At 43.0% G+C, this 26338-nt stretch overlaps 2 protein-coding genes across 6 annotated transcripts in view; one reads left to right on the forward strand and one right to left on the reverse strand.

Moving 5' to 3' along the window:
- The first annotated feature begins 3561 nt into the window (after positions 1-3561).
- TMUB2 (transmembrane and ubiquitin like domain containing 2) lies at positions 3562-12531 on the forward strand. 3 transcript variants are annotated; one of them, XM_044447024.1, is made up of 4 exons: positions 3562-3633; positions 5162-5301; positions 6250-6807; positions 9943-12531. In XM_044447024.1, the coding sequence occupies exons 3-4, from the start codon at positions 6263-6265 to the stop codon at positions 10295-10297; spliced, it is 900 nt and encodes a 299-aa protein (XP_044302959.1). In that variant the 5' UTR covers positions 3562-3633; positions 5162-5301; positions 6250-6262; the 3' UTR covers positions 10298-12531. The 3 variants fall into 3 exon arrangements, with proteins under 3 accessions (XP_044302959.1, XP_044302961.1, XP_044302960.1); XM_044447025.1 differs by lacking the exon at positions 3562-3633 and adding an exon at positions 3733-4724; XM_044447026.1 differs by lacking the exon at positions 5162-5301 and having other exon boundaries at positions 3590-3633.
- A 257-nt stretch (positions 12532-12788) lies between these two features.
- The window catches only part of ATXN7L3 (ataxin 7 like 3), a 32897-nt gene continuing 19347 nt past the window's right edge, over positions 12789-26338 (reverse strand). For 2 of the 3 annotated variants that reach the window (XM_044447022.1, XM_044447020.1), the window contains exons 10-13: positions 25505-25548; positions 23623-23694; positions 17410-17543; positions 12789-16167 (exon numbers count right to left, since the gene is read on the reverse strand). In XM_044447022.1, coding sequence (XP_044302957.1) covers positions 16016-16167; positions 17410-17543; positions 23623-23694; positions 25505-25548 — 402 coding nt within the window. In that variant the 3' untranslated portion in view covers positions 12789-16015. The remainder of the gene's footprint in view (positions 16168-17409; positions 17544-23622; positions 23695-25504; positions 25549-26338) is intronic. The other variant, XM_044447023.1, reaches the window with a different exon arrangement.

Genomic DNA, 26338 nt, shown 5'->3' on the forward strand with positions numbered 1-26338 from the left:
AGCCCCTTAGATCGGAAGGTGTCCAATGTGCTACTGAGGAAGAGTAGAGGGCTAGTACTAGTAGCACCAGAAAGAATGAAGTGACTGGATCAAAGCCAAAAGGAAACTAAGTTGTGGAGGTATCTGGTAGTGATACTAGTACTGCTGTAAAGAACAATACTGCATAGGAACCTGGAATGTAAGATCTATGAATCAAAGTAAGCTGGATGTGGTCAAACATGAGATGACAAGACTGAATATTTTGGGAATAAGCCAACTAAAATGGACAGGAATGGGTGAATTTAATTCAGATGACCATCAGGTATACTACTGTGGGCAAAAATCCCTCAGAAGAAATGGAGTAGCCTTCATAATCAATAAAAGAGTAGGAAAAGCAGTACTGGGATACAATCTCCAAAATGACAGAAGGATCTCAGTTTGAATCCAAGGCAAACCATTCAACATCACAGTAGTTCAAGTCTATGCCCCAAGCACTGATGCTGAAGAGGCTGAATTGGACCAGTTCTATGAAGGCCTACAACACCTTATAGAAATAAACACCAAAAATGGTGTCCTTATCATCATAGGGAATAGGAATGCTAAAGTAGGAAGCCAAAAGATAATGGGAGTAACAGGCAAGTTTGGCCTTGGAGTAAAAAATGAAGCAGGGCAAAGGCTGGCAGAATTTTGTCAAGAGAACACACTGGTCATAGCAAACACTCTTTTCCAACAACCCAAGAGACGACTCTACACATGGACATCACCCGATGGTCAACACAGAAATCAGATTGACTATGTGCTCTGCAGCCAAAGATGGACAAGCTCTATACAACCCTGACTGCTCTTTAGAAGGCCAGATACTGAAGATGAAACTCAAATACTTTGGCCACCTAATGAAAAGGAAGGACCCACTAGAGAAGACCCTGATGTTGGCAACAGTTGACGGCAAAAGAAGAAGGGGATGGCAGAGGATGAGTTGGCTAGATGGAATTACTGAAGCAGTCGGTGTGAGGTTAGGTGAACTCTGGGGGATGGTGGAGGACAGGAGAGCCTGGAGGAATGTTGTTCATGGGGTTGTGATGGATCAGGCATGACTTCATAACTAACATAACATAATCCAAACACCACTGACATCAGCCTTGCAGGAGCCCTGAGATCATGGTTGGGTGGGAGGAATGACTTCATCATGCCCATGACTGTTCATGGAAAAGTTAAAAAGGCACATTAATTAAAACTCTGCCACATATATCAAGTGATTATCACAATTAATTTTACCATGTTAAGCAAAACGCACATTAATCAAAACAGTGCTAAGCATTAATCAAAACAGTGCTAAGCAATTCAAAAACTGAATAAAAATAGCAGTAGTAAAAACACATTTCAGAAGTCAGCACCCAAAGAGAAGTTTTAGTGTCAACTTGGAAGGCATGCAGGAATAGGTTTGCTTGCTCCTCTGTAAAATATTACAAATGTGTACTTCTATGTGTATACAGATGTGTAGTATCACAATATTATAATTTAAAACAATACATTGGTTCAGCACTGACACAGAAAATGGAGACTTTGCTTATGTAAATTCATTTGCTGGTGTTCTAGAGAGTGACCCAGAAGACTGGGATGCTCCAACCCACATCCAATAGAAAGCAGGTTCTTTTGGCTCTAGCCTGCACTTGGTGGCACCTGTGATTTTCACTCTAGAGCCCAGTCCCACTAACCAAGAAATAAGAATGAAACAGCCACACTTAACCCAATTCAATCAGGAGTTTTATTGCATACTTTCATTTATTTACATTAATGTTGCATCCTGCCTTACCTCTAAAGAGTGCCAGGCAGCATATGACAAGCAAACTATGTAACAATAATGCTGCAATAAAACATTTAAGTTGCATCCTATGCATGTTTAGAACCTGCAAGCCATCCTTATTTCCAAGAATGCTTTCCATGAGACATGAGCCTCAGAGGCATTCCTAAGAAATAAAAACTGGCTGTGGCCCAGGCTTTGAAGTTTGCCAAGTTCCTGAGAATAAAAAAAAAAAAAAAAAAAGATGGCAGTGCAGGGATAGAGCAACAGGTGTTCCCTGTGATGTTTGAGTGTGCTTTGGGAGATGTTTTGGTGTAATAAGTTTTGGCTGTGTTTCTCTGGGCAACAGCAGGTTGCATTCTTTAAATGAGTATGCTGTGCTTTGTGAGGACAAATATGTGTTTTGGCATCAGGAACTCAGATCCAACCTCTGTTCTATATTTATCATGCAGTTTATTTACCAACCTATTTGTCTCTGAGCCTCTTCAATTTTTGTTCTGTACAATGGGTGTTCAAAAGATGGTTTTGTGACATGGAGCTCAGATTCTACATTTACTTTGGACTTAAGTACTTGAGCAAATCACTTTTTTAGTGAGCCTTCAGAGAAATAGCCACGTTGTGTAGCCATTGTAGCCATTTTGTGAATGGGCAAGACCTCCTTGAGAACTACTTTGTGAAAGTAGTAGTACTACCAAAAATCCAAATGTGGACATTGGTACAAAAAGTTTGAGGACTCTTGGTATAGGTGCAGCTGAATGTAACATGAACTCATGTTAGCACTGGGGCAATTTATGAATGGAATGAGTATTGGACTTTCTCTGCACTTTCTTCATTTTGTTGGTTAGCAGTTTTCAAGTTTTATGCCTTCAAGAAACATTTTTCCATCTCTGTGTGTGATGATCTCAGGTACAGAGAGTTTTGGATGATATTCTAGCATGCATAACCATTTTGTAAATTGAGCGCCAACACAGCAAACTTGGGTATTATTTTGTTTGGAAAACTTCATTCTTAAAGGCAGAAGATAAGGAAGGTCAGATATGAGATGGACTGATTCCATAAAGAAAGCCACAACGTGGTTTACAAAACACGACATTGTGGAGGGCATTCATTGATAGAGTTGCCATAAGTCAGAGACAAGAAAAGAAAATTATCCGTTTGGGGGTGAGCTGCGCCTGGGAAAGAGTGGTTTAAGGCGACTTTGCCATGGAACTCATCTGTATTGTTCTTATTTTACTTTAAGAGATGGCACCTGGTTTGGATTTCTAGGAAAAAATATCCCCGTACAAAGCCCCCTGCTTGCAGTTTGTTATACAGAAACCGCTTCTTGATTTGTCGCGTTTAAGGTTTTAACAATCCAAATTAGATGGCATCTAAATAGAAACTCGCTTGAAAAGGCACCCATTACTGCCGCTGATGCTGCCAACTCACACTCGCGCTGAAACGGCGGGCTGCTCCGCCTGTCCCCACCGAGCCCCCCGCTCCCATGAAAGAAGACCCTCCGGCAGGAGCCCGGAAAACAGGCCAAGACCAGGTCCGGATTTTACACACAGGTCGTCCCATGGCATGAGGGCAATGTAGTTGGCTTTATATAACAGGGAAACAAAACGAGCTCTCTGTATAAGTTTCCTACCTTACAAGCAGAAATAAAATCTATTTTAAGTAAGTAAAATTGGGAGTGGGGGGGAGGAAGCTTCGACGCACAGTGTTAACGCCACTGACCGGTTACGTAGCCGCCGCTATGGCAACAGGCCTTCTAACAGGGCAGTTCCGCGCGCGCCGAAGTGACGCGCCGCAGGTCGTTAGTGACGTCCACCTTCAGCATGAGGGGGAAAAGGGACTTTGGGGAATGGCAGGTGAGTGGCAGGTCTTTGTGCGCGCCTCGCCCCGCCGCATTTCCGCCCCTCCTGCACCCCCTCCTTAGCAATATTCCGTCTGCCCCCTCTGCTCCCCCCCATGGAGCCTCTGCTGCAAACTTGCCCAGGGCCCCTTCTTGGGACCTCCCCTCCCTTTGTTTGGTCCCCCCGCCCCCCGTATAAGCCTTTAAAGCCCCTTTTGGCTCCATCGGACACCTTTTCCCCTACTGGTCACTTTCTTTTTGTATATGATTGACCCTGCCTGCTTTCTGCTACCTCGCAATGCCCTTAGCCATCCTCTTGCGCCGCCGCCCCCCAGGGCCCGCCCGGGGTGCGGAGACCACCAGCTCTGCCTCCTGCACACGCTGTAGGGCGTCTTAAAAAAACGGCATGGGGTGGCAGGACCGTCTGAGCGCACGGAAGGGCAGGAGCAACGCTCGTGGAAGTCAGTGTCGGGGAGGTATATTTCACTGGAACTGGGTCTAATAGACGGGGAATGCGGAACATCAAGGCATACCAGAGGAACTGGGGAATAGGATATATGACACGTTTGCTGCAGTGCCTATCGTAAGGCCAGGACAAGGCGAAGCAAACTCGAGGCAGTTTCAGAAAAAGCAGAATTTGGCTAATGCAGACAAAAATACTTTCTTTGTTGGGCTTCAGATATCTGCTTAGTTTTGAATGCTGCTGGAAAGATCACACAGAGACACTAGATAACTTGTCAAAAGGGAGGAACACATGGTCAAACTAGTTGCTGTTTTCATTCTAAGGTGCATGTCCCTCACTATTTCCCTTTTCAAGGGTTGGCAAAATATGAACTCCAACTTTCAGTTTGCTTCAGTGACCTCCTAGCAGCCTGTTTTTTTGTATGCTTCATGTACATACAAAATTGTGGGGGAGCAGTGGCCCAGCAGTTGTTGTTGAATTCCAGCTCCCATTGTCCCTGACCATTGGCCATGCTAGCTGGAGTGGATGAAAGAGCATCTGGAGGGCAATAGGTTCTTCATCATTGGTTTATGAGCCTGCAGGTTTTCTCAGCTATGCACAAGAGGATGTTCTGGGGCAATTTTAGAAATCCCAGCAGGATGCAGGTATGTACAGCTACTTATTTTTCTGGCCGTGCACCTTTAAAATCAGTCTGATAAACAGGAAGTATACTCCTTTTCCTGGCTTAGAAATAAGTGGTGGGAACAACTAGATTTGATCAATTTATACATGTTGGATTGCTATTCAAGGCACAGGAGTAAGATCAGTAACAAAGGTGGCAAGTAGGAAGGAACGGCTTTCTATCATAGCTCTCTGGTTTTCAAGTTCAGTGTTCTACCCACCACCCACACTACTGAGCTCTAGCAATTTAAAATATTATAGATCAAAATTAGCACCTTGAATAGGACTGAAACATAGTTTAAAAACCCATTTCAAAACAGTAGCACAACATGTTTCTGGCAAATGAAAAAAAATCTGCTACAAACTTAAATTTAGAGGCAATTGTATTATTATTGTTTTATTTTAATTGTTTTTTGGACAGGAAGACTAACATGGCAAGAGGACACAATGTACCTTAGGTGAATCTGTACCTGTTAAAGTCTAGTGGTGAAAGCAAAACGTCATTCCATAAATTTTGACTCCAGATCCACTGCTACAAATATTAGATCTAGCTCTTTATTGGTAAGTTAAAAAAAAACACCACTATTACTAGTGAATGCATGGCTTTGCATGGGTTCAGGTAGCCTTTAGTGGGATCCAATCTTCAGGCAAAGTCACACCTGACTCTGTCTGACAAAGTTTGACATAGTGTGCCTGCCTATTTGAGTGCGCTGTTCCTGCTGGCACCTCTAGGCATGGCCTCTGCTTTGGTGCACTGCCCCCATGGGGGTCTGTCCACTCTATTCTCCTGCGCAGAGAAGGGCTTCCCTACAACAGGGGAGGGGCAACTATGTAACATTGTCCCTCAGACTGCTCATGGCTTCACATTTATTGACTACGGGATAACTAGTCTTCCACCTAGTGACTGAAGGTTTCAAACACAGAGACATATTAAAGTTAACATTAAGTAATGTGTTTAACATTCCAAATAAGATTGTTCACTGTATTGGAGCTGTGGTGCAGACAGACTCCGCTTTCCTTACTATAGATTAATAATTCCATGAAATTATTTTAAAACATTTTATTCATTACTCTATTTCTGCTTTCAATACTGTGTTGAAAAAGATCACTGCCGTTCCTCTTTAAGAGTTGTAGTAACAGACTGAGATATCAACTGCCCAAGCCTCATTGAGTGCATTACTGAATAACCCCGGTCTAAGTCAAGACCCACCTGTTGGACTCCTCTGACTCTGATGTCTGTCATTTAATTTTAAGGAAGGAAAGGTATCATGTTGCATTAATTATTGCATACCCCCCAGAGTTATTGGGTATGAAAATAACATCAATAGAAATGGGTTCCTGTCCCTAAGAATAACAGGTCTCCCTATCATGGGCAAAGAACCCAGTGTGCACACATTTTCCTCCTGATTTAAATGCAGTGAGATGTGCAGCTGCAGTCCTAAGTGGATTCCCTCTATATTTACTGAGGGAGAACTGAGTTTCCATCCTTCTTTTTCCTTCTTCTTTTAGCTGAAACCAAGAGATGGAGCCCCCTGAAGTGACCATCATTGAAGGTGTAGGGGATGAGGTGACCATAGTGGTTGGTATTGTGGTCCTTATTATGGCCTTGGTCCTGGCCTGGCTTTCCACATATGTTGCAGATGGCAGTAGCACTCTTCTGGAAACTGTTGTGGCCCCTGGAGATTCATCAGTGATCCACCTGAGTCCCATTGAACGCTATGTGGGGAATTCTGTGTCAGAACAATCTGAGCCTCAGGTTGCTGCAGAAGGTCTTGAAGAGAAAGCAGATGAAGATCCTGCTTCTGACTCTGGCTCTTCAGTTGAGCAAGGAGATAGCAGTGGTTCAGATGCTGCGTTAGATAGTCTATTGGATATTCAGGGTCTTCCTCAAAGGACCTTTGCTGTTGAGGCTGTATCCCAGCAGAACCAGAGAACTTCACAAATGGTACCAGTCATGGAGGAGAGTGAGCCAAACTCAGGGTTTATTAAGGTGCGCCTTAAATTCCTAAATGACACAGAAGAGGTGGCCATTGTGAAGCCAGAAGACACCATTGGTGTTCTCAAGAGGTGAGTGTCATAGGACATGAATGGACATACACAGACCTGATTTTTTTCTTTTTCTGAAGAACACTTCTCTGTAGTTGGTTTTTGCAAAGATCATCAAATCCAATATAGAAATGAAGGAAGCAGGAAAAATCTGAGTTGGAATGCCACACCCACTGCAGTGGCTTGCTTTACATTTAAAGCAAGTAATTCAATGTTATGTGCTTTGACTATAAATAAGCCTTAACAACAGTACTAAGTTATCAGTGCGAAAATAAAAGCCAAGAGCAGTTCTTGCACAGGTATTACTCAAACCATGACAAAAACATAATTTGATAAATGGGATGCAGGATAGCAAACTAGTTGCAGTTAAAAGAATCCATCACATACAGTAAAAATCCTTGAGCAAAAACCTCCTCCTTTGAGAACAAAAAGCCACTGCAAGTGCTCTCACATTGTTAGATGTCATCTTAACAAAATTTCAGAATTATAGAGCAGTTTAGAATATATGCAGCACTTGATAGAAATAATGTTGATAATCTGTATGATGACATGAAAGATGGGCCACGTGGACTTGCAGGTAGTAGCTTGGCTACCAGCTCATGGCCAATGTGAGCTTTGAACTAGGAAGCTGCAGGCTCACAGTTCATACTCCTCATCATGAGGTTGCTTCACCAGCTGCTGTTTCTTATACATCTTGCCCAGTATATGGATACAATGGGCTTAGGGGGATAAGAACTCCCAGTGCCTGAAAGCCTTAAAAACTGTAGTATTTGGTAAACCCTATGTAGAGTTTGCATGCAAAAAAATAATTGATCTTGTCTCCTGAAAAATACTAGGCACCAGCATCAACTGTGAACTATTTGTCTAGCCCTGCTTGGGTGATTTGAACATAGCAATTTTCATAGGAATAACAACCCAAACTGGCACTCCTTTGCATCTTGGCTAATACAGTGATGGATCTCACTCATCGTGGCATTTGTGTCTTGAACTCTTGGAGCATTCACAGATGTAGGTATGAGAAAAGGGAAGATTATTTCATGGACATTGCATAATCAATAGTTAATTGGACATGTAACTTATCCTTGCATCTGGTAATATTTAAGAGGTGGGTCATTCTCACCAATTTCATCTGATAATTGTGGAATGTGTTACCAATATAAAAGATCCCTCAGTGTGTTACCAATATAAAAGATCCCTCCCTTGTGAGTTTGTAGTCGGAAAGCCAGGGCAAAATAGAAAAAGGGAAAGAATAGGAACATGCAAATAAATGTTTGTCTCTTAAGTAAATGGGGTACCTCTCTTTGTTTTTGTCTCATTGTTTTTCCTAAGTGTTCCTCCGTACTGAAAAGTGACTGGCAGAGCATAAAAATAAGTTAAAATGTTGCCTTTTTCTTCCTTGTATGTATAAAAAGGATTGGTCAAATGCAGGCTAGTAGAAGGGCCTTTATTCTTTTGCATTCTATTGGCTAAAAAATGGCTGACTGCTGGCAGAATGTAGGAGAAGTGCAATTGTCATTGTTTGCGTGGTTCAAGTGTAGATGTTTCTGTAATGTTTGGTACAGATGTGAATTTTGTGAATCAGGAAATTTTCTGGAAGAATTAGGTTCATCTGCATAGGAAAATATTTGTACTGGAAAATAACCTGGTGCCTTTGAACCACCTTCTCCAACTTGGTGCCTTTCAGATGTTTGGAATACAACTGCAAATATTTCTGCCTGTTGACCATGCTGCCTGGGGCTGGTGGGATTTAAAGGTCAGCACAGCTGGAGGGCACTGGGTTGGTCCCTCTAGAGCATGGGTCCTCAAACTACGGCCTGCGGGCTGGATCTGGCCTGCCATGCCCATTGAACCAGCCCGCCATAGCTCGCCAGGCGCGCGCGCGCATGCGTGTGACAAGGTGCCGGCTTGCTTGCAAGAAGATCGTTTTGGACTCGTTGGGAGAAAATGATCTCTGCGCATGCATGCCCCTGCCTTTCTGCGTGCACTCTGCCCGGCCTGCGCCCCCTGCCCACACCGCCTTGGCGGCCCACACCCATCCCTGGCACCTTTCAACTGGCCCCCTATTCAAAAAGTTTGAGGACCCCTACTCTAGAGTGATCAAATTTAGTATGTTTTTAACCTGAATTCAATAAAGGACAAAGCTAAAATTGTACTCCAAGTTATTTTTTGTCCCAATAATCCACAAGTGCTTGACTTTAAATTTTGAGTGAAAAAGCACATTTAATATGATATAAATGTTATGTAGATTATTTATTGGAATATTTCTCAAACCTTAAAGATAAACCCTCCCTTACATTGTTTAAGACACATGTGCTGAAAACCTGACACACTAATAAATTTAGTAAACCAAAGATTTGCTGGTAACTACTCAGCTGCAACTTTGAAGCTGCCAAGTGTGTCTAGCATTTTATTTTCAGTTGGCATCCATCCAGCATTATGACTGAAATGGAAACTTTTCTGTAGGAAATAAAAGTCTTCCCGCTCCTAATGCGTCCACCCCATGAACATGTCTGCCCCATAGCACTGCTGTTTGAAAGGAATCATGGCAGAGGTTGCTGATAATATCTAGCCACTTTCAGTAGCAAGAGACTTGGTGCACAGTATTAAACAGCACTGATGGAAGGAGGCAAGGCTATAGGCCTTGAATTTTCTGGGATTTTTCCTGTTTCATGCACCTCACATTCCTCTCTGCATCCACATGGAAATTGCTACTTACAGATATTGAACTGCTTTGTTACTTAAAGCTTTATAAAGGGGTGGGAATGGCAAGGAAAGGGGCTTTTTCTGTTATTGTGGCTTGCCTTTGGAATGCTGTTGCTCAGCAGCTCTGATTGGCCCCCATCACTGCTCAGTTTCTTTCACCAGGTAACAATGTTTTTTATTCTACACTTTAGTATAGCGTCTGGTTTTATTACGTTATTTTTACTGCCTGTTTTTATTGTTCTGTGCATTTGTTCTCCACTTGATATTTTTTGGATTTTAGGATGTACTTGATTTACTAGTTTAATCTTACGGTTTTATGCTTTATGTTGCTGCTTGTTTTTGTGAGTTGGCCAGACAGCCCTTAGGCTATGGGGTGGCATACAAATGTAACAGATATGTCAAGATGTTCTTTGTCTGATCTGCATGTTTACATCTTGTCGTTTCCTTTTATAGCAAATACTTCCCTGGCCAGGAATGTCAGATGAAATTTATCTACCAGGGCCAGGTTCTCCAGGACCAGACTAGGAGTCTCCGCTCCCTCAACATCCTGGATAACTGTGTAATCCACTGCCATCTCTCTCAGGCCACTGTTTCCGCCACGCCCAATACTGTGGCTGCACCACCAGAAGACGGGGGTATATCTTTGAGCGTGGCTGACTTGATGCTTCCCTTTTTTATGTTTATGCTGGCAGTCATCTGGTTTTTTCGCATCAATAACCGGCAGTTATTCACTGCCCCCGCTACCATTTCCTTAGTTGGGGTGACTGTATGTTTTAGTTTCCTTGTATTTGGAATGTATGGACGATGAGCAGCAACAGGAGAGGGAGGAGTCTCAGTTGTCCCTTAAACCAAATCCTCTTTGTCCTGTAATTCCACTTGCTGATAACTCGTAACTAACAAGGAAAGCACTTATCCAAAATTCTTTCTGATGAGACAAAAAGCCTCCACAGACCACCTTTAGGTTTTTCCCCCTTTCTGCATTGCCTTTAGTTACAACGTTGGGTGTACTTTTGTTTTTTTCCACTGTTGGTATTTGAAAATGGGATAAGTGTAGAAGAGCAAGGCAATATAGATCACTTTGCTTTCCTGCTACCTGTGCAAACAACTGAGATCTTAGCCATTAAGATGTTAGTCTCATGTCTTCTTGATTCTGTGATTTGAGGAAAATATGTGAAGAAAAACATGATTATATAGACACAACGAGGATGTGGAACTTGCTAATGATGGCCTTTATAGAGCCTGATTGAAGTCAAGCTCTTGTCCTTTAGGCGCAGGCTTCCTTGAGTTCTGCAATAGAAGAAAGGGGCTTCTAGCGTGATTATTCGCTTAATTAGTTGCTGTTGCACTAGGAAGCATGAAAAGATGACCTTGGCATGTATTTCTGCCCACTCAATGGTAATCAATTGCACTGTAGATATGAGATGACCTAGTGTGCTCTCTACAAATGTCAGTGCATCTACTCATATCTACAACTGCTTTCACTTTTGGTGCAGTTGAAAAAATGGAATACCTGCCTTCTGCCCTCCGCCCTTCCATGCACAATACATATGTACCTTCAAACCATGGATTAGTTAGCTGTGTACCAAAGACTCCTGGACACACTTTAGGTGGACAGAATTCAGATTAGCAATGGCCTCACATGTCTGCTATTGGAAAGACCATATGCCTATACATACTTGCAGAAGTTGTAGTGGGGATGCAGTTAGTCTTACTTTGGCCACAAGAGAGGCATATCCCAGGCTGTGCTTGAGACCTCATGTCCAGTTTTGGTTGTGCATCTTTTGTATGGGTACATGCTAGTATAAGTGCCACCCATTAGTCTGGAGGTAATTCTGGCTTGGGTCACTTACAGTTGCTACAAGTATTAAAGCCAAAAGTATTCGCAACTAATCTAATCTAATAGAAGCCAGACACTTTTGTGAACTGGATTTTCCATCTTCTGAGAGAAACAATACTTAACCATTGAAGACACAAAGACTGGAATTAGGTGAGCTAAAATCCATGCACCAAGCTCTCTCTAAGCTTATAAAAGTGTTTTAATTCTCACATGCTTTGAAGTGGGTTGGGTTATTACATTTCTAGACCTCGTTCTTGCAGAGATATACTTGAATAACAACTGTATCAGAAAATGTTTGAAGCTTATGAGTGCCAAGTAAATGATCCACGACTGCTCAGAACCAGTCTCTATTTTTACTGTTGCTTTTGTTTTAAAATCAAGACATTTTATTAAAATGGCTGCCAGAAATTAGGCTTTAAGTAAACCTATGCTTGACATCTGTCACCTGAAATGTATTCTTGTAAAACTCATGCATATTTTTAGGAAGCTGTTTCTGTAGTCTGTCCAAATTTCAATTTGGGCAACAGTGACGTAAAAGCAAGCTTGTAAATAACCACTACCACAGTCACCTGGTGCAAATATGAATGCCTTCTAAGTGACTTGATAAGCTTTTGTAAATGGGAAGGGAGGTGGGGTGTATTTTTCTCTTTTTTCATACTAAGTAGGCAAGTTAAATGCTTCTGGTTATATTAACATTGTGGACTTACTTGGAAGACTGATGTAGAGGCTGAGAGCATCAGCGTTTAGTATAGCCAAATGTATCTGTAAGAGTACTTACATAAAGAAATGGGCTTTTCATACCATTGAACTTGGCAAATACAGCTTAAAAAACATGGTTTAGAAGGCTGTTGTTCTTCAGTAATTACTTGCACAAATGCTCCATATTCTACTTATATCTAAATTCTGTACCAAGCTGCATAACTTAACTGAGCTAAGTAAATACAAGCTTAGTCCAGGAGCTTTGCCAGTTACTGCAGCCACTTGCTGTCCAACCCACATGAAGCTGTTGCTCTCTGGCTTCCAAGATATCAGCAAGCATTCTCTTTTCAAGCCTCCTTTTCTACTTTTGCATGTACACAGATACAGTATTTTCAAGGTACCTATGTGGATACATTCATATTGTACTTCAGTGTTACAACGTCTTTGCATTGAAAATAGAATCTAAACGAGGAGACTTGACTAACATTAAACTTTTGGAAAGAAAACTATCTTGACAATTTCTTAAATATCTTTAGGTCAACCGCCTATCATTATTCAGTATTTCAGACAAGATTCAAATTGTTAGGGTTTGCGTCTTTTCTTAAAACCAAAGACCAGGATTCACTGGTACCTTTGCAATATGTAGTTACTCACTGCAATCTAAGCTAGGCATAAAGCAAGCAATCCAAACAACACTACTTTAAAACTAATAAGCAGTTACCATCTTTGGCAACCCAGCAAATCCAAGAAAAACTTGAAGACATACCAAGCAGTTGCAGTTTATTTACACAGGCATTTCACAATGCATGGATGGGAAGAAATATTACAGATCTGACAGTTTATTTAAAAAAAATCTACCTACCTGTACAGGCTGAGATACACAAAACAAAACATTTTTTTAAAAAATCAGATCACAGTACAGTACTTACTCCAATGATTTCTGCACATGTTCAAAAAAGTCACAGGTGCAGTTTGTACATTATCAACAAATTAAAAACCTCTCATCAATCCACTCATGATAGAATACAGTTGTTTTTTCTTCAAGTGAAACAGGCCTACCTTTAAAAAAAAGGGGGTGCAAGTGCAGATAGAGCCATATATAAAAAGATCTGTGTCATCCTCCCCATTGCTAAATTAATACTCAAAATTCCCCAGATGCTATACTAACAAAGCTGCCTGCAACATGATCCCAATGGTTTCAGTTGCAACCATGGAGGCTGAGCCTCTTATCCTCCCCCTCACTCTGGCTACTTTTGCATTACTGTGGTACTTAAGCTAAGGTGGCAAACTTTTTCAGGAGCGCATAATTTATACCTTGGTAGCTACTGGCTGTTGGAGAAGGTTAACTGATCTTAGTTAGGAACAAGTGTACCTCTCTCCCTTTGACAAGATTAGATTCAAAAAATTCAGTTAAAAGCAGTGCTGGGCAGATTTTTCCCCCTGAGCCATGCTCATATAACTGTAATATTTTCATAAATATTTACTAAAAGCACAGCATGAAGTCTAGGTTCTAAACAATGCAGGATTGCTGTTTTGCTGACTGCAGTAATGAAAAATGGAATCATACTTTTGGAAGCTGATTTGCTTGCTTTGCTTTGTATCCCTCCTTGGGTTTAGGCTTTCTGTCTCCACCTTCCTGAACAACCATCAGGAAGCGCTGATTTAGTCCCTGAGTACACCCTCTCTGCATATTACATAAGTCTTTACGCAGGCAAAGAAAGTGCAGCGGGAAGGAGGAGGAAAAAACAGCTGTATCATAGTAGTGTTAATTCGTTGGATAGAGCATTCCAGGCTTCATAGACCTGATAACAGCTTGGGCCATCATCAGTCACATGACTGTTCTGTTTGATGGTTATAGGTGCAATAGATTCAGCAGTAAGGAAATACAGCTAACAGGATTTGGGTTCCCACAGCCTCTAAGAGCACCAGAGAAAGGTGTGAGGCACTAGGGGAGGAGACTGAAACATAACAGGTCCTTCAAGACTTTCCATAAAAACACATGGTGAAAATACTCCATTTCAAGGGTGTAGGTGGTAGTCACCTACAGAGCTTCTCACTAGATAATTAAGCTCATGGATCTTAGAAGTGGCAAGGGCAGACCTTCACCAGTACCAAACAAGCTTTTTCAGTTTTAAGAGAAATGGGGAAAGGGGGGTGGGGGGGAAGAGTAGAACTTCAGTTAAGAATAGGTAGCCCCATCCAAAGAGCCAGCACAAGCAGCAGACTTCAGTATGGCCTTGGTGCCTAATGCACAAGTTACTGCATCACTAAAACCGGCCTGTTGTCTTACCTGAAGTAGGCTTGTGCACAGCCACAACAGCACGGCTGCAGGAGAAAAACCCTTTTTCACATGTAAATTGAAACAATTTTCTAAAACGAGACGACTATGCAAGAAATTCCCTTCTGTATGTTCAGAAAAAGTTGTGTGGCTTCTGGACAGTCTGTTGGGAAGCAGGTGTCTTCCACCATTCTCAACCTTGTTTTTTTTTTTTTTTTTAAGGAAAAGAGCTATGCTGCAGCTCTGGTGGTAGTTCTGCCATTTCAAGACTCCACACAATATAGGACCATGATTTATTGAACTAGATTAAAACTGCAGGTGTTTGTATAGGGAATAAAACTGGGGCCAGGAATGAGGTGGAGAGGAGAGTCTATACAGGCAGGCAGGCAGGCAGGCAAAAGACAATATGATTACTCACCTAAAGTATACATTTGCCATCCCCACCTACCACCACCTGTGCCTGCCAAGCTTGGCTCCAGTACTCTAACATGGTTTGTTTAGATTCATTGACCCAGACTGGCTAAGTCTATCCACCACACATACTGCGATAGGGAAGAATTAAAGACTAACAGCTGACAGACCACAAAAAATGGCTCTCCTGCCTGGCCTCCATGAGCTTCTGTGGAATGTTAAATAGAGCTATTTAAAGTTCACCAAATATTCCAATGTACACCCAGTTTTCAGGGATGTATGAAGATTCATACTTACATACAAGATGTGTATAAACCAATGCAAGTCTTAGTACTGGCTCGTCAAGATTGGGCAAATGAAGATTTGTGCCCAATGCACGAGTTAGGAAGCCAATCGCTGCACCAACTTCCTGACATGCATATACTGGGAAATATTGCCCATTTTTATCACAGCCATTCTTAATGTTTCTTTGTACAAAAACTTAGAAATGCTACTAGTGAGGAAGAAGACATGGTTGAAAGGGAGCAATAGTGACCATAACAAAATCAGGTCCAACCTCTCTGCCCCATCCCAATTTACTCAGGTTGTGCAGATGCCTGAGGATTGCCATAGCGATAAGAGCATTACTCCTGCTAGTGGACCAGCAGCAACACAACCAGCCTTTTAAACAACTGAGCACTGCAAAGGCTCAGAGAGAAAGAGGCTGACTCAGGGCATTGAGCCACTTCTCACAACAAAAAGGAGGCCACTGGAGCAGACACTTTCGAGACAGAAGGGCAGGCACTGAAAGGCCACAGTTGCTCTCCATTCCTCCTTGGGCCCTTCCAAACCAGGACAAAAGGCTGACGGCAGAAATACACACCCGCCTACTCTGCCCAGTCAGTCTCCAGTGTTGCTAAGCAATAGAATGCCACCGTATATATAGTCATGATTGGACATCCACAAACATCACAATAAATAGATGTGTTGAAACAGGGAGAAAGAATGGACTGATGGAGGCAATGTCCATCTTCAAGGCCCTGCCTCAAAACCACCCCCTTTCCCCAGAAGTGGTGGGTGCCACTGCACCGAAACCAGTCCAGTCCGTTCATTCCTCATCCGCTGGACACAAAAGGCTGTGCAATGTGTATTGGAGGCATGAGAAGAGAGAGAAGGGGAGGCATGCAGCCATCTCTCTTTAGTTTCTAGAAAAAGTGTGTATGAGAGAGTGCACAAGAAGATGCAGTTCAGCTCCTTTCCTATGAACTGGGTCTGAAGGGTACCGGGGCACATTCCCCCCTTCCATTTTCTCATCCCAGTGTTCAGTTGATGTCATCATAGAGACTGGGAGTGGGAGGTGCAAGCGGTTTAGGCTTCAGTTTCTTCTTACTGGAGCTCATTCCTGGAGCACCTCCTACCAGGCTCATATGTGGTTTCTTCTTTTTGGTTTTTCGGGACTCTGAGTTGTTGGTACCTGGGGTGGCAAGAAAAGAAATGCACATAACCTTCTGTACAGACTCCAGCTTCTTTCCAGATCAAAGTCCTCCTTTCCAAGATTCTTGTTCCTGTCCTCCACTGTGTGCCTGTATACATCCACGTATACATACATGCAAAAAAATGAAACTGAAAATGCATCTCATTGCCTGATTATTTTTAGGCCAAGTGTATGACCTACCTCAACCGAGAAGCACCAGGTTTGAAGGGACAAGTTCTAGCTGTGTTCATAAATCTGTGATGGCCAATTCTTATCCAAGTCATCAAGATATGAACATGCATCCCAGTATTATTCAAGAGACTTAGACAAATATGAACTGTATCCATGTAGAACTGCTGCATCTTGCCTATTTATGTGATGTGCATATCATGTCACTATTCGGCCTGGAGCGCCTTCTTCATTTTCTCAGTCTTCCATGTGCTCACTCCATATACTATTAGTGCTTCCCATGTTTGTTTTTCTTTGTGTTTTCTGCTATCCCATGTTCTATACCCAGAATAGTTGATTTTTTTAGCCTTCTATACACAGGGGAAATTGCCCACCTTGGTTTAATCTGCCAGGCAGTCTTTGTGTCTGCTCTAAATCCATGAAGATGTTAAAGGATTCTGGGCTGAATTTTTTATACACAGGGTACTAGTAAGGTTTGGTGGATGCAGCCATCACTCTGCACTTCAGGAGAAGAACAGCAGCAAAAGCCAACCTCTCTTTCAGAGCAATCAGGGGAGCTTCCCCAGTTCCTTCTCAAGGGGCAAGGCTATATGAATTCAATGGTCACACTGAAAGTATGAAAATTAGTTTTATGGAATCCTATAAATCTAGTCAAATAAAAAAAAAAACACGTCTTTTAAAGCCCTTTGAGGTTCAAAAAACTTTTGGACCTTAAAGGGCTGACCACTGGGCTAAAAATGTTACCACTGACCACCCTAAAAATGTAATGGATAAGCAACAAAGACAGGCTAGAGAGAGCGTGAAGTGGACCAATACAGGCAAAAGTTGAAAAGCTGGTTGTGGGCAGGTATGAATGACAGGGCAAGTAAGAATTTCCAATGGCCAGTATTCCAGTGTTGTGGCTGCTCTGATTTAAACGAAGTAAGAAAAATATGCAAATACACTATTCAGCACACAGAGAGTACATGATTATATGACTTAAGACTATCTTGGGGCAGACTTCTTCATGCACAAAGCACTCCAGCTGTTCATATGATTCCCCCATATTCTTACTTGCTTTTGATGAAGCTGAATCAGAGGGAGAGATGTCTGAAGATCCATCCCACTGCAGTCTACTCATAAGGGCTTGACTTTCTGTCACATCAAAACTATCATTTTCCACATTTCCTTCAGACTCAGGAAGTGAGCTAGGAAAACCAGATGTATGAGAAGGATAGAAGTAAGATCATCATCCTAACTGTTGCAAAGGTTCTTGACCAAAGTTTTAAACTGTGTCTATTGCAAAAGCCAACCAGATATTGACACAAAACAAATTGCCCCCCTCCTCCACCCTTCCTCCTCATCCAATTGGGCTACTTTATCCAAACAGGAAATTTAGCACAGCACTCACTATTTCAAGCCACATACTCAAGATCACTTTGAAGGTTAGTTACTCCCAATATTAATACATCCAATCATTTGCTCTGGACAGAAAATATTTTCCACATAACAGTTATGGGGGAAAGTACAAGAAGGTACAGGAATGGATATTGGCTTAGATTTTGTTTATAGTATTAGACAAATCAATGGTCTTATAAATGGACCTTTAAAGTAGAAGAGCAGTACAGTTTCAGAATACAAGATATTCTGGGGACAAAATATATTCACTCTCACTTGGCCACTTCTGAACAAAATGCTGAACTGGACAAACACTGGCTGTTCTGCTATTCCTAGCCATCAATACTCTTTCACTAAGATTTCCTACCCAAGATCAGGGCTGCCAAGATTGATTTCTATCCTTGTCTTCATGAATAAAACAGAACCCTGGATACTCACTGTGAAGGTTCCTTTCTGTTCAAAGTAAAGGAGGTATCCACCTTGTTTCCTGCCTCTCTCATCACCCAGGGCAAGGCAGGGGCCAGGTTTTTGACTAGGCCCTCTGACCTGGCACCTCCTCTCCAGTCCATTCATTCCCAAGATACAGGCAGATAACCCCAAGAACCATGAAAAAATGAAATGAATAAACAGTAATTAGATATGTCAGCAGCCCCTAGCAAAGAGTGGAAGGCCAAGGCCAGATGTGCAGAAAGTCCATACATGGGCAAGCATCCAATGTACTACTCCCCGTTCAAGCAAGGAGGCATTAATGTTGGGAAATGCACAGGCAGTCGATAGTAGATAAGAGGGCTAAGAGGGGCACTGGCTGCTGCAGCCCTCTCTGCCCAAAAGCGGCTTCCACTAAGTCACAGGCAGAAAATTTGTAGTGTTTTCCTAAGTTTGAGCTGAGCCAAGCAGCTGCTCTAGAAATTTCTATCGGGGTAACAATTGTGCTGAAAGTGGCAGAGGCGCAGACTGCCCTGGTGGAATATTCAGTGACATTGCTGGACTTTGGAATGTGCCAAAACGACATTAGACTCTTTTTTCACCCATAGCTGTTGGTTGAAAGAAAACGAATAGAGAATATACTTCTTGCTCCCTGCCCGATTACACATTTTTACAGTTCTACAGACATCAAGCCCACTCAGAAAGGTGGGAAGGATAGACACACAAGGAATTCTTGAGAATGGTGAACAGTGGTGCTAACTTTGGAAATGAAAGATGTATCAGGTTGCAGTAAGACACTATCCGTAAGGGGTGAGGAAGGGCCAAGAAGGCTGACATTCTGGCTTCTTCTAAAGCTACCAAGGAAACAACATTTAGGATAGTATACAAAGTGAAAGAGACCAGGGAATTCAAAAAGAGGCCAGGGGAAAGCAGCTAAGACTCTGTGCTGATCCCTTTCAGGGAACTGATGAATTACTGGCTGACCAGGAGTCACATGTTCCACAAAGGAAACACTGGAGGTGTGTATGCAGTTTCAAAGGTACTTGACCCTGGTGTGGGAGGAGAGAATTTAAGGCTGACACTGACCTGCACAGGGAGTTGCCAGCAAAGGAGTTCCTGTTTGCTTGTACTTTACCCCTTTCCATCTGTACAAGCACAAGAAGGCCCGTTACATGGATACCGCAGCATGGCTTGTGGATAAATGCCTAGATGAAAGCAGAGTGCTAGTTTCCTCATCAGTGTACCTTTGAGTATGTCCTCCTCTCAGATTCCACACAGGTCTCTGGCACAGAAGGTGTGGAGTGAATAGAAGAAACCAGGAGTTATTGCATGCCAGTTGTAACATTGCTGAAAATAGGATGCCTCTAGTGATCTCTGCTTTTTCCTGACTGGCTGTTTGTAGCTCTCTTGCTTTGTGTGATGGGAAAACAAGCACAAAGTCTTTCGTTTGGCCAGGGAAAGGGTGAAGTATCCTGAGCTCCTGTTATTGACAGTAGGATCCTTGTGAAATTCCTGGGAAGCTTATGATTGTGGGAGGACATCTAGGCCACTTGTATTGTTGGAATGAAAAGCCCCATTCCATACATCAATCCTTGCCTTACGTACTTACATCCCTTAGTTACACTATGCCTGAATGGATGTGTTCAGTCACACAGTTGGAACAGTGTTGCTGGATTCAAGCTGTGTTTTACCACTAGGCGTACTGTCCTCAGCTCTAGCTTGGGCAGGCCAGACCTTTTAACAATATCCATGAGAGTGGGTGCCCTGACCCTCCAGCTTGGCATCGTTCTTACTGGGGCCCTTGAAGGATCCTGGAATAGAATGTCCCTCTGCAAGTAGGGAGGTTTTCCCAACACAGCAGCGATGCCTTATTTGGGGAGGATGCAGTAATGACATTTGTGAGCAATACTATCATGATATGGCAGCAAGAACCACTGTAGTGGCCATGAGTGTAATCTGTCTCATGGAAGGATTTCCAGGCAAGAGAACACGAGCTTTAACAGATGTGCTTCAGACATGAGATCTGCACCTTTTGCTTTTAGACAAGCTGGGAGGGAGGAACAGATGGCCCTGAAATGTGCCACCAAGTACAGAACATGATTCAGAAGCCAGGGCTGGTCAAGCATGTACTAGTTGAGCTTCATCTGCCTAAGCCTGCTGATGGGAAGATGAGCATATAAACAGGCCATCTCGGTAAGGGTCTATGTGCACAGCATGCAGTCTTTAGTGGGCTACCACTGAAAGCATTGCTATGGAGTAACCTCTTGGAGGTGAGGCCAGCCTGAGGGCATTGCCTTTAACTGAAAATGTTCTAGACTGGTGAACTGGGGCATTTCCAGTGGGCCTGGTTATGAGGCTGAGAAGGCAAGTGTCACTGCGTTCTCCTGAAGCCATAAAATTGTGGGTCTTTTCTGAAGGATTTACCAAACCCATGGATCTACTTCAGGTCCAGTCTCTCTCTTCTGAGGGGTCAACAAACAAGACTGCATATACACCAGAGAATTATTACAGTGTTGCTTCTGTCTCTCAGTGATTCCTGTTGTCAGAAGGATTCTGGCCTCAGGCTTGGAATCTGGATCTAGACCGAAATGATCTGAAGATTTTAAAATTGTAGGAGCAAAAGGAGGGTTGAAAGGAAAGCACGTTAGAACGAGAAGAAAAAGACTTTCTCTGATGAAGTTGGCATTCCTTTGTTTCAGCTATTATGTCCTTCAAGGCCTCCTCTCCGGAGTGCATTCCTTTAAAAGTAGGAGTGCCAAATTCCCACAGGAGTGTGTGTCCACCTTTCAATTAGACCACCATAGCAAGCACTTAACTACTACAATGATTCAGGCAACTGTGCCAAGTAAAATCACAGCACCCTAGACTGCATCTCCTCATAAATGTATATTATTTTTACAACTTCAGTTCACAGCAAAAAACTTATCTAGCCAAAGTCCTGTTATCCATGAGAGCTTCTATTCATGCAAGTGAAGCCACCAGAAAGGAGAACGTGAGTTGAGGACCTGGCCACAAGACAGGCTGTTTTATGAGTCCTTTCTAAAGCAGCTTCTGAATGCCTTTTCCCTGGACCCCTAATGGGAACCTCCATTTCTGGAGGCCACACGACCTGACAAGAGCACAGCACTGATGCATCTAAGAGAGGCACTTCTGTTTGTGACTTGCTTTGGCAGTGTATAAAACGTGTGATGCTCATGGTTGTGGACTTCCTACCATGTGAGGAGCCATGCACCCTCCTTGAAGTAAAATTTGAAAGGAACATGGGCATGGTACTGCCTTGTTGGTAGCTTTTCATTCCAGAAAAAAGAATCATCCTTTGAAAGCTGGCTTGCTAGGATCTTGCAATATTGGTTGCAAGTCCAAGATGGTCATCGCTTTCAATAACAGAAGAAATGCATCAGAATTAAAGGTAGGCTAGTAAAAAAACCCCTCTTCAGCTGGCCCAGAAACTAACCACTCTTCTTCTCTCAGACCATATTGTGAACTGTGAGGGAGATTTCGGGGAGTCAGAATCAGGCTGGCATGCCCTTGCTTTTTCACGTGCCTGTTTCTTAGTTTTTTCCCTGATAGCGGGCCTAGGGTCTGGGGAATCACTACCAGATTCTCGGGAGGACAGCAAAAAGGGCCTCCAAAACCTAGCAGTGCATCGTCTTTCCTATTTGGAGGAGAAATTCAGGAACAATCAGATGAGTAATGTGTCACCTAACCCTGGAGAAGACTAAATAGCTGGTGGTTTCTACGTGGCTTGAGTGGGCTGGCTGGACAGCATTGATAAAATATGCTCTTCTTTTTAAGTACAAAATATTTCTGTTTCTTGGGAGAATTGTGAGGAAGAAGGACTGAAATCAAGTAGGAATTCTTCAGATTCCTGAATATTATCAGTACAGATCTCCCAAAGACTCAGGCAGGGGATGGTAGCACTGGGGAGGGGCAGTTTCCCTCATGGACAGAAAAGTGCAGGAAGGGGCAAGATTCTACAGGGAAATATTCAAAAAAGAAAAAAAGCTGAGGTAGAAGGATGAAAATTCTTCAATAGGTCTAAGAAGTTGAAAGAACAAATGAAACAAGCTCTATCCTGAGCAAAGGTGGGAAACTGACTGGAGAGGAAAAGCCAGGATGGTGGAAATAGACCAAAGCTTGGTCACATGCTCCTTGCCTTGCCTTGGGCATTGGGAGGGGCGCAACTCAAGGTGGATGCATGGTTGCTCTACAGCAAATGGAGATTTTAAGTTGCATTCAAGTTGGGAGGAACTCCAGTAACTAATTACGCCACACAGAGTATCATAGTCATGGCATTGCGTAAGTGGTAAGAGTATTTTCTTTAAACAGTAAAATCATAATCTGTAGGCCTTTGTGACTGAAAGGTAAGCTGAGCAGAAAGTGCCAAGGGAAATCATGGATGCTAAACAGGACAACTTCAGAACAGCAAAGCCTGATTATGTAGCTCTTTTTTCTTCCATCTGTAGCAAGCAAAATCGAAATTATGCTCCAAAGATGTATATAAGTGCTTGTCATATGAATGATCTATCCAGTGCTTGAATTCATTCAATGAAGAATTTGCACCAAGGCAGAGGATATGATGGATAAAGAGACATCATGTTTGTGACAGCTGCTCCTACCAGGGTTTGAATCCAGATTTACACTGGATCATCTGTGCTGGCAGAAGTGGTCTTCCCATGGCAGCCCCACTAGCCCCCTGGAAAAGGCTATATAGCCAGGAGAACCTGCTAACTCGAGCAAGTTCTGTTGCAGAGGGAGGCAACACCTTCCAAAAGTGAGGCCCTTCTTGTCACAGAAGGGCTTGCAGAAGCTGGGTCCTGGACGCAATCGCAGGTTGGCCTCCATCCCTGCAACAACTCCCAGGCAGGGCTGTTTGTATTCTGCAGGTATTCCATGGGAAACTATGAAATGGTACCGAGTCCTGGTTTCCCTGCGATCATCTGCTTTTTTAAAGAGAGAGAGAAAAACTGCATGTTTCTATACTTGAAAAGCATGCAATCGATTAGTTGAGCCCAACGTAGGCACAGAGCTGATGGTAGACTTCCCCTCCTTCTCTTCTATTTCCATGGCAGCCCTCCAGCTCCCAAAAAAGCTGGAAAAGGTTGGGGTGTTTTCTATAAGTAAAGCCCTTCTGTCCACAGAAGACAGATCCTGGACCAAACTCATCCTGGACTCATCCTCATGAGTCACAGAAACTAGGAGGGTAGCAGAGTAAGATTTCCAATGGCTGAAGCTGCATGATAGTTCTTTTGCTTCTCCCCACAGCTATAGAAATGTGAAAAATACTAAGATACAGAAAGTTTGCATAATCTATGCAGCTTGCAGAATTCCATACACAATACATACAAGATTTTCTAGAATCTTCCCAGTTGAAATTAAGTGTTAAATCACATATAGTGTGTGAGCATGCGTGCATGTCTGTCCCATAACATGTCTGTCCTGCCTCCAGCCCATCACACTTACGCAGAGGGTCCCAGGAGGTAGACCCTGACTGACCTCCGCTGTTCATCCGTGTGCTGGGGGCAACGCAGAGACCTGCAGGTGAAGAACAAAGTCCAAGATTGGGCCCTGACTGTGAAATACACGTTTCATAGACCCCAATTTCCCACCATGCTAAACCAATCAATGTTCCAGAACAGGAACCTCAAGAAAGCTGAAAAAAGTAAGGATGCATCTCGGGGCATCCCAGGGAAAGACAAGTACTTTACCCTTGTAACGAAGTCAGAGCAACAGTGCAAAACGTGAAAGCAGGTACACAACTGAATATTGCCAGAGGCTTTTAAAAGCAAGATGCTGCTCCCCTGGCTACAAGTGTGAGACTTGCAAGTGTAAGGAAAAAATTCTGGTCAAGGTGAAGATGCTCAGCAGGTTTCCACCCATCAGGGCAGAGAGGCCTTAGCGACCTCTCGGTGAAGTATAGTTAAGTCATACAAAATACAGAGCACTGAGCTTAATTTGCATAATATATACAAACAGCAAGATTAGCTTTTTCTTCATATAGAATTTGGACCTTTTTTGAAGCACAGAATATATACAGGGCTGGGTAATCTGTCTTCAATCCAGTAAGTCATGCCTTTGGACTACAGAGTCCTACACATTCCCTGTGAAATGTATGGGTAGGTGGATGTACACATGCCTTTCACAATGCAGATTCCCCCTTTAAAGCATTAACCATGGTTTAGTATTTATTTATTTGTTTAAAACTTTTATATGCTGTCCCTTATGCGTAGCATCTCAGGATGGCTTACAATCATTAAGTATTACATCGCCACCAACATTAACCAGGGTTTCCAAACCAATTTGTGTTAACTGTGGTTGCACTAGTGCAAATGTAGCCCTGCCAAGATGGTTAAGGCTGACAAGGGAGGGAGGACAGAACTTTCCCATAAGAGGAGAGACAGAAGAACATCCTGTGGTCAACTCCCAGTCTCTAAGTCATGGTCAAAACACTGGAAGCATCACACCTGTACTTGTTTATAGCCTCAGCATTGCTTAAACAGTCAACCATGAATGTAACTTAATCAAATGGGAAGAAAACAGTAGGCAGGCTAAAGCCAACTATGAGATGTTTGAAAACTAAGCACATGGCACCTGCAAGCTAGAAAGGAAGCTAGTCTTTCCCCCAACTAGTGTCCTCCCCGCCCCCATCAGTGAAGCCCAGCACTAGAGCATTCCCACAGCCATTCAGAAATTTAGGGAAAGAGTTCCCTGCTTACAGGGTTTATGCAGAAAGCTTTTAAACTGTTTGTGCACAGCTCTAGGCTGTATGAATCTGCCATAAGGGAATAGTTAGAGCAGGTTTGTAAGCAGTCACTTGCTTGGACATTGCAGAAAGTTAAGGCTCTCTTCTGAGTAAATAGGTGAGAAAACTTTGAAAATGCAAAAGGAGCTGGTTCTCTTTCAAGAGAAATCACAGACAATGCAAGTGTACATTGTCACAGGCAAAGGATCAAAATAATGTTGCGAAACTAGTTCAAAGGATTAAGATCAGAAACCCCTTTCCCACTTCCATATTCAACATACTTCTGCAACCACACTCTGGTTAACAGTGGAGGGGTTTCACTTGGATGACAGGCATTCTGTGAGTTTATCCTATCAGAAATTTACTTCACTCCCTTTCAGCATTTCTGCACTGAACTTTGATTCTTTTTTGAGTCGACGGTAGGGAAAAGATCAAAGGGTTATGTTGCTTCCAATCCATTATAATCAGGCTGCATTCCCACCCAGTCATCATAATCAGGGTGATTTTGTGAGTACCTCCTTGTGACCAGGAAATTGTTGCATTGGCAGGGGAACTGAAAGAGGTTACAGGGCTCAAAGAAGTGGAAGGGAGGACTGTTCTCACCGTGTACACATCTTCTTGGTGTGTTCAGAGATCACCCCACATTGCTAAAGAAAGAGGAACATACAGCATGAATAAATTAAAAAGGGAAGACCATCAAGGGTTCAAGTGTGACACAGGTGCACTAACCCTGCTCAGCCAGGCATTCAAACTCTATGGCATGAGAGGACTGCAGAAATACCACCAGAAATGCCACCAGACAAGTAGAAGTATTCCCCCACCCCTTTTCACAAGTCATTAGTCCGCCTTGCCTTCTCCCAGTCAAGAGTTGTACTCCAAAATGTGACTCATGCAGAAACATAGGTCGGGTGGGGTGCATAGGTTGGTGAGCGCCTACATGCCTGTACTCTCTTCCACACCTCCAGGATCATTAGCTACTGCAATCCCCATGATGCAAGTCATAGCATTTGCCCCACTCTTCATATGCTTTGAAACCTAATTCAACAAAGCCTTCTCTGTGCTACTTGTTTTCTTGTTCTGCTTAGTAACTTTCCTCACCTGTATGCCCTCTGAGCAGCAGCAACCTGGTGAGCTCCAGGACCCACAATCAATCCTGCTACTCAAATCCACCACTGGAGGCCCCTAAAGATACTTACTAGTTGGGGGAAGTTTGTGTCCCTACTTTGGTACTCTGGAGAGGAGTGTTTACTCTGCTGTCTTTGGAGGAATTTCTGCAGCCTAACCTTTGCACAATCATGATAGAAAATGGCGGGAAAACAGCCTAGGAGTGAGGGCCCTTGTTTGACCCCTAAAATGATTGCTTCACCTACCCCTGCTACTCCAGAATACTCACTGGAGGATGTTATGGTCCTTATGCAATCCCTGTCCACCAACATG

This window comes from Varanus komodoensis, unplaced genomic scaffold (genome assembly GCF_004798865.1).
Source record: "Varanus komodoensis strain SLA01 unplaced genomic scaffold, ASM479886v1 scaffold50, whole genome shotgun sequence".
Classification (NCBI taxonomy): domain Eukaryota; kingdom Metazoa; phylum Chordata; class Lepidosauria; order Squamata; family Varanidae; genus Varanus; species Varanus komodoensis.